An 11,855-nucleotide genomic window follows, 5' to 3' on the forward strand; every position below is an offset into this window, starting at 1 on the left:
AGCAGGGGGTTGACCTTGTCCACAGGACCCTCTCCTTCTGGGTCTGGAAGCCAGGCCTGTGACCTTCATACCCACTCCTTGGTTAGCAGACTGCCCTGAGTTTTTCTGCTTTGAGTGTGCAGTTTTTTTACTGTTGGGACCCTGACTAATACATGCATAGTCTCTCTTTGTGACCTCCAGGCCTGGCGCGGTAAAAGGCCTGGCACCATACATCCCGCTGCTCTCTGGGAGCCTGTTCTAGCTGCTCTAGGCCCTCTTTACCATCCCTCCTTTCCAGTTCTCCCCGGCCTGGCATGCAGGAGTGGCTGCAGCTGCTTCCTCCTGCACTACTCCTCTGACCAGAGGAGGCCTCCTACTCACTCCTGTGCTGGTGTTGTGTGAGGCTGGACCAGGTCCTTTGGTCCATCAAGGAGCTTGAAGTCAGTAGGCAGCGGAACTCAAGGTTTACGTTGTAGGCTCTGGGAGCCCTCACTCCGCGGCCACCATCTTTCCCTGAGCCATGACATCCTCCACCTCCTGCAAGAGTCTTGGAGGCCAGAATGCCCCACCTGGTCGGCACCCCCTGGTGTCCACCCTGCCCATTGGGGGACGGTCTGCCATTTCAGGGAGGAAGGGCCATGCCTCAAGGCCCAACTCTGGGAGTAGGCTGATTCCAAGTGTTGGCTCATCTGGGGATAATGTTCTGGGCCCAGGAGAAGTAGGAACTGGCACAACCAGCCGCAGTTGCTCCTGAGGCTGCCTCCTACCTGACACCGCTGCAGAAACACTGCTGGAGGCGGGGGCTTGGCTGCCAGGCGGTATTCCCGGGCACTTTCACTCTTGAATTGTCCTCGGTAGTGCCCATAGAAGCCGCTGTTGTGCTGTAACAAGGCCAGTAAGAGGATGAAGCCCACCAACTCCCTACCTTGGGCTCCAGGGAACCCAAGCCAGAAGGCTCTCTGGAAGATGGGGTGGTGGGGTGGGCATGGCGTCCTGATGAAAAAAAAGAATCTGAGGAAGAGGGCTGCCTCAGGAGAGGAGTGGGCAGAGAGGTGGCTCTAGGTATAGCTGGAACAGTTGGATGGACAGCTGTTTGGCCCATCTGGGAGGGGTATCTGGATGTGTGCCTGTGGATGGTGGGGAAGGGATACTATTCATTCATGATTTATTAAGCTCTGCTCTTAGGCTGGAAGCCTTGGTAGCATAGTGGTTATGCATTGAGCTCCTAACCACAAGGTCAGCAGTTCAAAACCCCCAGCTGCTTAAGTGGGAGACTTATTGGGAGACTTTACTCCTGTAAAGAGTCCCAGCCTTTGAAACCCACAGGGGCAGTTCCGCTCCGTCCTCTGGGGTTGCTGTGAATCGGAACGGACTAGATGGCAGTGAGTTTGGTCTTTGACTATTGGGCTGCTGCCTGCAAAGTCAGTGGTTTGAAATCATCCTTTGCTTCAGGGGAGAAGGATGAGCCTTTTCACTCCCATAAAGATGGCAGTCTTGGAAACCCACAGGGGCAGTTCCACTCTGTCCTGTAGGCTGTGAGTTGGAATTAGCTCGATGGCAGTGATGCGCCAGGGGGAGACAGCAGTGTAAAAACAGGAGGTCCTGGTCCCTTTGAGTTGGACTCAGACATAGCAAAGGGTGTCAGAGAAGAAATCACGGGGTGACCAGATCAGGAGAGACAGGAAAATGGGACTGCCCCTTCAGGACATGATAGCAGGGGTGAGACCTGAAGGGGAGAAGGATTTTCCATGTGGAGAGCCCCCGAAAGATTATTCTATGTGGTGGGAAGTACAGGGAAGGAGATCCAAGAGCAGAGAACTGAGTTAAAGAACAATGAGAAAGGTCGGTCCTGTGGCTAATGCATTGCCAGCGAGCTGGAGAGAGATGTGAACTCAGCTCGGGATGGGGTGGGCCTAGACTGGGCCAGGAATGAATTCTCTTTTAAGAGCCAGGGAAGACCTTTCAGCAGGGGAAGTGGAGGGGGGAAGGGCACTGGAGCATCTCTGAATTGGGATGACCCAGAGCACTGAGCAGAGTTCTGAAGACAGGGCCATGATCCAGTGACAGAGTTCTCTCTGGAGAGTTGGAAAGGAAGTTCCTTTTTTGTCCTTCCCCAAGAGCACTCCTGCATCTGTAGAACTCTGCAAGCATACAGCCGGACCCTAAAGGGTCTAATGAAGATGTCTTCTGCATCCTTTGACAAACCAGTTCACGTTCATTTGCCACATATTCTGCTATCGTGAGGCAAAAGAGGAGCCCTCTACAACTTGGGAAGCAGGCAAGAGATGAACATTCCAAACGGAGCACTTCACCAACAGTTCTCCTTCAGGATTCTCCTTCTGAGAATTTCAGAAAAAAGGCACTGGCCTCGGGGAGGGAGAGAAAAAATGAGGACCTAATGTCGGGGGTTTAAATGGAGAGAAAATGTTTTGAGAAACGATGTATAAATGCGCTTTACACAATTGATGTGTGTATGGATTGGGATAACAGTTGTATGAGCCCCTAATAAAATGTTAAAAAAGAGGGGGGAAAAACAAAAAAACAAAAACAGAAACAAAACAAACAAACAAACAAAAAAAAGGCACTGGCCAAGCCTGGGGGATTCTAAGGAGTCTGTGCAGGTGTTGTTAGGCAGACACCCTGTTGAGGGCCGTGTTTACCCAGGGCACCTGGAAAGGATGAGTATGCTTTCTTCTCCATCATTATAGCCCTGTGCAGAAGTCTGTCCCAAGCCTGGATCTGGCTGGCCGTCACAGTGGGCTTCTCAGGAGGACTCAACCCCTCCTGACAATTCCTCCCACAGAGGGCTTGTGTAGCCCTGCTTGTCTGTCCAGCCCCCTACCATTTATGGAGCACCCCTGGGTCTCCGTTCAGGTTTGTTCAATAGGACTTATTTTACGTTGTGCCAGGCACAGGGCTTGTATAAGAAATGCAGATAGAAGAAAACATCACCTTTGTCTTCAAGGTGATGTCCGACTTGAGCAGTCAGGCTCCGGACGTGTGAGGAGGGTAAGCAAATGACTGGCAGGGAATGGATGGGGCGGAGGATTAAGTGGAGGACTGGGAAATTCAGCTGGCTAACAGGAAGCCAAAAATTATGGAGAGGGGTGTTGATGTCAAGAAGAATAGGAAGCCCCCAGGTGTAACCTCAGTACGGTAGAGGGAAGTGGGCAGCCAGGGGTCCTGCACTAGGCTGGATGCCACTGAAAGAACCCCCCCACCCACCGCCCCCGCCGCCCCAAATCCTACTCTTGACTCACTCCAATTTCAGGTACAGCCCCAGGGCCAGGAGGTGCACTCTTACCCAGGAACCTATTAAAGGACTTTGCATCTTGCAGGGAGCAGACAAAACACACTTTCCTCTTGTCTTTTTGAGGCTATGTATGAGGAGAGAGAATCTCAGGTGAACTTACTGTTGCTTAGTGACAAGTGGAGCTTGTGACTGCACAATGGGGGTGATTGTTGAGCAAGCAGCAGACCCACTGTCTCTTTGTGCTTGTCCCTCTGTTTCCACTTTAGGGGAGAAATCTGTTCCTTGGCATTAACAGCCTGGGAGAGCCCTTATATAGAGAAACATACACGGCTTCACAGTGATGCCTGATGGATCTGCAGCCAATGAAATATTAAAGAACCTTTTAGAAGTGAATGCAGCATTTTTAAAACTGTGCGACCATACTGCCAGAGATGTAAATTTAGAAAGTGCTCTTTGGAATCAAGAGTGTACAAGGTGGCTCTGAAGATAAAATTGCTACTTCAAAATAAGGCTCCGTCAAGTGCTCCCAGGACTTTGTGGTGGCTGAGAATGCTAATCATGGCACATAGTGGTTACAGTTGGGCTACTAACCACAAGGTCAGCAGTTCAAAAATACCAGCTGCTCCACAGGAGAAAGATGAGATTTTCTACTCTCTGTAAGAGTTCTATCCTGACCTATTGGTTTGGTTGCTGTGAACTGGAATCCACTCCATGACAGTGAGTTTGTTTGCTTTGGGGTGAAGGAGAAGAACATGACAAAGGGGGATAGTGACTAAGGAGAAGCATAGATTTGACATCCTGGTTCCATGCTAAGCTACACTTGGGCAATTTGTTGTAACTTTGTCTCAGGTCAGCTAGAGAATCCCTCACACAGGCCCCATGGGAACAAGGTTAGCTCATTATAGCACCTGGGAAGTGGAAAAGGGGAGGCAGCTAAATGTGTGTACCAATAAGACAATGAAGCAATTGGACTATGAAATATACAACAAAATATACGGCAGTTTCTATGAACGCACTACAGGAACTTGAATCTACAGAGATAAATTTGAAACTATAGAATTTCAAAAAAATCAAGTTGTAGCAGGATGCACAAAGCACATTCCCCACTTATAAAATGATACAAACACGCAAAAACAATGCTACATATGGAATAATAACTTGTATGGATTATGGTAAGAGTTGTATGAGCCCCCAATAAAATGATTTCTTTTATAAAAAAGGAACAATAACTACCAAATTCAGGACAGAAGCTCACCTCGGGAGAGGAACAAAAGAATATATTGCCGTGGAGCTCCTGTGATTTTACTTCATTTTTCCATTGTGGTAAAAGTATAAATAGCAAACTCTTCCATAGCGGCGAGACCCTGTTACAATTCCACTGTGGAATGCAGAATGAACACGGGTTCCATTGTCCCCATACCACTGCCAGCATTTGTTTCCCCCGTTTTTCGATCATGTTCTTAGGTACCATTGCGCTGAAATGTCGATTTTGACTCATAGTGGCCCCATGTGACAAATTAGGACTGCCCCGTAGCAGGCTTTTTCTGGACTTTAATCTTTATGGGAGCTTATCACCAGGTTTTCCTCCTGCAGAGCCAGAGGGCGGGATCAAACTGCCAACCTTTAGATTAGTAGCCAATCATAAATTGCTTGCACCACTCAGGAACTTCCCACCAAACCCCACAGCCATAAGATGGGTTCTGAATCAGAGTGATCCTACGTAGGGTTTCCCAAACAGTAAGTCTTTATTTACAGGAGCTGACAGCCACATCTTTTCCCCTCGAAGCTGCTGGTAAGTTAGAACCATTGACCTTGTAGTTAACAACCCAATGCCTCAGAGAACAAACCACGAGGGCTCTTTACAGGCATCCTAGTAAAGGTGACCTGATATCTCATTGTGGTTTTGATCTGCATGTAATGTATGTTTCTAAAATGTTATTTAGGTAAACAATTTGATCTGACAGATAGCCTCATATATGCACTCATGAAATACTGCTACAGTCAGGGTCACACGGCCATCCAGTGTACGCGCCCCTATCCTGGTTTCCTCCTGCTTTTCTCTTGTGGCTCCAACCCACCTCGGGCAACCACTGATGTGTCTTCGCTCACAGTAGATTAATTCGCCCTTTAAAGAATTTTATATAAGTGGAATCATACACAATGTATTCTTTTGCAATTGGCTTCTTTCACTCAGTATAATTTGTTTTGCAAATGTATTCTGAAACTGCTCTGAGTGAAACCAAACGAAACCCAAGGTGCTGTGCTGTGCAATCTCTCCTCACCCACGGCAACTCCAGGTGTGTCAGAGTGGAACTACTCCATATGGTTTCTGATGGCGGATTTCCCCAAAGTAAATAGCCAGACCTTTTCTTCTGGGGTGCCTACAAGTAGCCTTAAGCCCCTAACCTTTCACTTACCAACCCAGAGGTGTTAACTTTTTGCACAACCCATGCATTATGCTCCTGCTAAGGACACCAAGATGGCAATTTTCACGCCTCATCCTCTTCGACCCTTCAACAGCATTAAAAGAGAGAGAGAGAGAGGCATTGTGTTAGGTTCCCGTTATACAATTTCTCCAAAGTTATTCAGTGACATTGGTTACATTCTTCATAATTCATGAACATTCTCAATCTTTTTGAACTGATCATTCTGTTTCCATTACTTTAGCCTCCCTTCCCCCTTACAATCTTATATTTTAAAAAATAATTGTCCTCCCCATTCCCTCCTTGCCAGCCCCTTTGCCATAGCCTGGATCTCGGGGAGTGGTGGGGACAGTCTGAAGGAGGGGGAGCAAAAGTGTGTGTCTGGGTCTGGTTACTGTCCTCCCCGGGGTGACTGTTCTAGAGTGGCCTCAGGATAGGCGGGGGCCACACCATCTCTGCATCCCAGTAAAGGTGACCCCTGCATTCGCGGCTTCAGAGAGAGTGGCGCCACTGTGTGATGCTCAGGCATCTCCCCATCCCAAAGGCGGCCTGATGGGAGCAGGCGGGGGTCCTTGCTCTGCCCTCCCGCAGGGAGGGGAGCCATGCTAAGACGCCAACCTCAGGGACTTGGGTTGGGTTCTTTTGATCCTGAGAGCTGTTCTGAGAGCAGAGGACAGCATGGGGCATTGTCAATAACCAATTCTGAGTTTCAAAAAAAAAAATAAATTAATTGTTTGCCACTTGGTCTCATTTAAAATAAAACAATAGCTATAGGTATGTATATATGTAAATATATTAATTTATAATGAAAGGGATAGAGGCCAATGTGTGTATATTTATATGTTAAGTGCTAAGATAACAGAGGAACTTTGGGTCTCTACTCAAGGCCTCCCTTAACACAAGAAAACTTTGTTCTAATAACCTGGCACTCTTTGATACTCATCTTCCCGACAAGAGCGCTGAAGACAAATAAATGGGTGCATGAGCAAATATAGTGAAGAAAGTGGATGCTGCCTGGCTATCAAAAGATGCAGCATCTGGGTTTTTAAAGGTTTTAAGTTAAACAAGCAGCCATCTAGCAGGTAACAAACCCATATGGAAGAAGCACACCAGCCTGTGTGATCATAAGGTGTCCATGGGAGCAGGTACCAGGTATCAAAAGATTCTAAACAATTAATTTTTTTCGGTGTGAAAGAGGGGGGTTGGAGTGGAGACCAAAGCCCATCTGTACACAATTAGAAATCTCCCCACAGAGGGGTTTACAAGGAAGGGACAATTCAACCAGGGTGCAGTATAGCACCGATGAAACACAACATTCCTCTAGTTCCTGAATGCTTACCTCTCACGTCTACTACTCTGTGACCCAGTTCTACCTTACAGATCCAACTAGACCAGAGTACACACATTGGTACAGATAAGAGCTCTCAACACATAGATTTCATGACAGATAAAGCTCTCAGGAACAGTGGTGGGAGCAGCGATATCATGAGGGTAGGGAGATAGTGGGGGGCGGGGGGAGAAAGGGAGAACCCATCACAAGGTTGGATTATATAGCCCCCCACACACATACAGGGGATGAATAACAGAAAGGTGGGTGAAGAGAGACAATGGACAGTGTAAGACATGAAATAACAATAATAATATATAGTTGATCAAGGATTCATGAGGGTGGGAAGGTGGGGGAGGGAGGGGCCAAAAAGGCTCAAGTAGAAAGAAATTGTTTTGGAAATGTTGATGGCAACATATGTACAAGTTTGATGAATACTATTGAATGATGGATTGTTACAAGATTTGTAAGAGCCCACCAATAAAATGATTCATTCAAAAATAAATAAATAAAACAAAAAACTGCCAGTGAATGGATTCTGACTCATAGTGACCCTATAGGACAGGGCAGAACTGTCCCTGGGTGTTTCCAAAATTGCAGCTCGTTCTTGGAGTAAAAAGCCTCATTTTCCTTCCCTGGTGTCATATGGATATGACTTTTAAAAAGGAGCACAGTACTCATGAGTGGTCATTATTTTATGAGCCAATATGTTATTAACTAAAAGATGACCTTACAGGGGGAAGTTTTTATTCAGGTTTTAAAGAATATCTCAGGGTAATAGTCTCAGAGAGTGCTCCAGCCTTAGCTGATCCAACGATTCTGGGTTTTGTTTGTTTATTGTGGCCCTGATTCAAATGATCAGGAATGGTAGCCAGGTACCATCTTGTTCTTCTGGTCTTAAGGTAGGTGAGGCTGGGCTTCCTGTGGCTATTGGTCCTGTTGGCTGGCTTCTTCTTTGAGTCTTGTGCTTCCTTCTCTCTCTTGTGCTCTAGTCCAGATGAAGAGAGACCAATAGTTGTTTTTCAGATGGCTGCTTGTAAGCTTTTAAGACCCTAGGTACTATTCACCAAGCTACAATATAACGTTATGAACTATATTATGTCAATTGACTGAGATGTCCCATCAGACAATGGTTCTAATCCTTCACATCCAGGAAGTCAATCATGTGAAGTATTAGGTTATGTCTAAAAAGTATTCCCAGGTGTACTTCCTCTGTGATTTCTAGGAGAGTAAGTCCAAAAGCATTGCCAGAACATCATAGAAACCTTTATTAAATAAGATATCAAAATGTGAAGCGATTGTTTCTCTATTTATCTTCCACTTAATTTATACTTCTAGTTATACTTCTATTATATGCTTATATTTCCATCTAATGCTTCTCTGAAGTCTGGGCCCTTCAATTGACATCCATCAAAATGACCATTTGGCATTCTTGAAAGACTCAAATCATGTTCCTCTTAAATGACCTTTGGGTTTTGGAAACAAAAGTAAGTGTGAAGGGGTAAGATCAGGGCTTGGGGTTTGGTAAGGTTCTCCAACAACAGGTGCATTGTGATGGGAAAAAATATGTGCAATATTCCTGATCTTTCCTCATCAATATGGTTTTTCCTTTTTTAGCTTAAAAATGTCAATTGGTTTAAGGTTTGCAAAGCTAGTTTTCCATAAAATATCCTATTTAAAGTCATTGATTGTAATCCCCACAATGTAACATCACTTATCCCAATTCCCCTGTTTCCTGTGCCCACTCCTCACTTCCTTCTAGCCCTTCGGAACTTTGGTCTTCACTTAATGTCACCCTTTGGATCTCAAATGACTTATTCTAGGGACTGTGTGACTCTGTAGTGTTATTGTTCCCTTTATAACTTTCATTTATTCTTTGGCTGGCAATTGAGCCACAGGAATGAATTTAGTTCCGGGTTTGAAGGGTGACTAAGGGCCATAGTATTAAGTGTACCATCAGTCTCTGTTTGACCAGTAATCCTGCTCTGATGATTTTGAGTTTTATTCCACATTTTTCTCCCACTCCATCCAAATGTGACCCTTTTCAGAACATTCGGTAGTGGTAGCCAGGTACTTTCTAGTTCTGGTTGTAGGGCTGTTTGTTGTCCATTAGCCTATTGCTCTTATTGTTTGCATGCCTCTTCAATCTTCTTTATTCTTCTTTGGTTCCAGAGAGAAGCCAACATTTGCATCTTAGATGGTTGCTCACAAGCTTTTAAGACCTTTGCTGCTTCTCCCTAAAATAGGATGTGGAACATTATGTTTGTGGACTATGTTACTACGCCAATTGACCGTGTTGCTTCCAGTTTTCAATTTTCTTAAAACTTCATAATTAGCTTCCATGATTATACTTCAATAAAATCTTCCAAGGTTACCCCTTTAAAATCCTGAAAAACACTCACCAAAGCCTTCTGAGCTGACCTCTTGTCTTTATGATTAACTAGGCCCGCAGATCCCCTTGGAAGTCACTGTTTAGATTGGCCCTTAAAAAAAAAAGTCATCCTAATGAGGCAAAAGGGAGCCCTGGGGGTACTATGGATTAGGTGTTAGCGTGCTAGTCACAAGGTCAATGGTTCAAAGCCACCAGCTACTCTGTGGGAGAAAGATGAGGCTACCAACTCTTACAAAGATGTAGTCTCAGAAACACAAGATAGGGTCATTATGAGGCATGATCAACTAGATGGCAGTGAATAGATAGGGAATGAGATTAAGACAAGTGTATTACTGAGAGAACTTGTCTGTAGCCACCCACTGATTACGAAGACATGTTTAAACATGTTTTGTTTTTAAGAAGCCTGAGCATACATGAACTGACACCCTAAGAGCAATATTTTTGACTTGTCTCTGTAAATGTCTGAACATGGGTGCATATAGTCACATATTGTATGTGCATATACATACACACATATATTCACATATTCACACATAAGGGGGCTTCAAAACACGCATGGAAAATGGAATTGAAAGATAATGGAATTTTCCCATGAACTTTTTGAAGCTCCCTGGTATATACCCAAGTATATATTTTTTGGTTATTTTTTCAACATTATATATTGCCATAACCATTACCAAAAGATCCTTTTTAAAAAAAATCATTTTTTTCCTTGTGTACCTTTTAATGACATTACCTCCTCAAGCTGTGCACACTTTACTCTCATGCTTTTCCTAGTACCAAAAAATAACAAGTGTATACTATCCAGAGCAGTGGTTCTCAACTTTTGGGTCATGACCCCTTTGGGGGTGGAACAACCCTTTCACAGGGGTCTCCCTATTTGTAACAGCAGCAAAATGACAATTATGAAGTAGCAACGAAAATAATTTTATGATGTAACCACAGTGGCTTAGTGGGTTACTTGTTGGGCTGCGAACCCAAAGGTCAGCAGTTCGAAAATAATGTTATGGTTGGGGATCACCACAACATGAGGAACTGTATTAAAGGGTTGCAGTATGAGGAAGGTTGAGAACCACTGCTCTAGAGAGTGAGTTCCCCTCTATCCTCCGTAACACTAATAAACATTAGTCTATTCATGTCATTTCAATGTTGAAAGTACCACGGACTGTAAAAGGACAAACAGATCTGTTTTGGGAACAAGTACAGCCAAAATGCTCCTTAGAAGGAAGGTTGGCAGGACTTAGTCTCAGGCACTTGGGCATGTTATCAGGAGAGACCAGTCTCTGGAAAAGGATCTCATGAATGGCAAAGTAGAAGGCCAGTGAAAAAGAGGAAGGCCCTCAGCAAAATGGATTGACACAGTGCCTTCAACAATGGGCTCCCACATAATTATGAGGACGGTTCCGGAGGGCCAGTGTTTCATTCTGCTGTTCAGAACCCAACTCGATGGCATCTAACAACAACAACATTTCATTGTACACTGTGGGAAACAGAGGACTGGGAAGAGAGTGTGTGCAGACAAATTCTTTATTCTCATATTTAAGAAGCCCGGGAAGCCAGGGTTCAGGGTGGAGGGAGGCCTTCACATTTGTTAGAGGTGATTCCCAATGACATTCTCATAACTAAGATTAATCCCCACAGTATCCTCCCATAACAGTACAACCTTAAAGTTACCTCTTAGAAGCACATGGCTGATTGCTATCTGGCCGGCAGCTTTATCTATAGAAGCAGACATGTGTAATTGCTCTCACTGACCAGGGACAGTCACTCTCCCTTACCTGCCCCCCTCCCCACACCCCCCAGCACTGGTATTAGGTTACTCCTCCAATGAACTCAGGGACCTCTAGGGTTAGGGCACAGCCCACTTTTGTTACCTATGTGGTTACCTGTAATTAGGGGGCTTGCATGTCCCAGACTATATAAGTTGATATAATTTTTTTCTCTCCTACTGGTTCCTGATGCCATGGCAGGGGTGATCACCCCCAAACTTTTGTCTATCTCGTAATTTCTTCCCTTCAATGGTACAACTGTCCCTTAGTACCCATCCAGATGTAGGGCTGGATCCCACAGTACACACCCATATTTTACTTCTGCATCCATCCATTGAGGGGCACTTAGACTGTTTACATCTTTTTACTCTGGTGAATAGAGCTGTGCATTAGCAGTATTGGACACAGTCTTATCTCCCCTTTCTCTTGGAAACCCAGTTCAAGTGGCATCTAGAACTGCTTTTCCTGTATGAGTTTAAGTTCTGGGCACCCCATTGGCAGAAGACTATGGATGATAGTGAAAACCCCAAATCCATTTGCAGAATCCCTGTGTGGATTAAACCTCCATTGAATCCCCTCTGACCATTAACTAAGGATGAGAACAGTCTCTCCCTCAGACATTGTGCAATGGAAAGCGGATTACCTCCACCCCTTCTCTGGCCAGCCCAGGAAGGGGCAGTCTCCCTTAGGGGTTAGCCTGGGTGTGTCTTTG

General features: G+C 45.2%; 1 protein-coding gene across 1 annotated transcript in view; it reads right to left on the bottom strand.

Annotated features, from left to right (window-relative positions):
- Nucleotides 1–4,703, bottom strand: part of CUNH3orf84 (chromosome unknown C3orf84 homolog) — an 11,952-nt gene extending 7,249 nt beyond the window's left edge. Inside the window, exons 1-2 of the mRNA XM_045297707.1 lie at nucleotides 4,653–4,703; nucleotides 747–860 (exon numbers count right to left, since the gene is read on the bottom strand). Coding sequence (XP_045153642.1) covers nucleotides 747–860; nucleotides 4,653–4,703 — 165 coding nt within the window. The remainder of the gene's footprint in view (nucleotides 1–746; nucleotides 861–4,652) is intronic.
- Between the last annotated feature and the right edge of the window lie 7,152 nt (nucleotides 4,704–11,855).

This window comes from Echinops telfairi, unplaced genomic scaffold (genome assembly GCF_000313985.2).
Source record: "Echinops telfairi isolate 266 unplaced genomic scaffold, ASM31398v2 ScPeMD7_7420;HRSCAF=8458, whole genome shotgun sequence".
Taxonomy (NCBI): domain Eukaryota; kingdom Metazoa; phylum Chordata; class Mammalia; order Afrosoricida; family Tenrecidae; genus Echinops; species Echinops telfairi.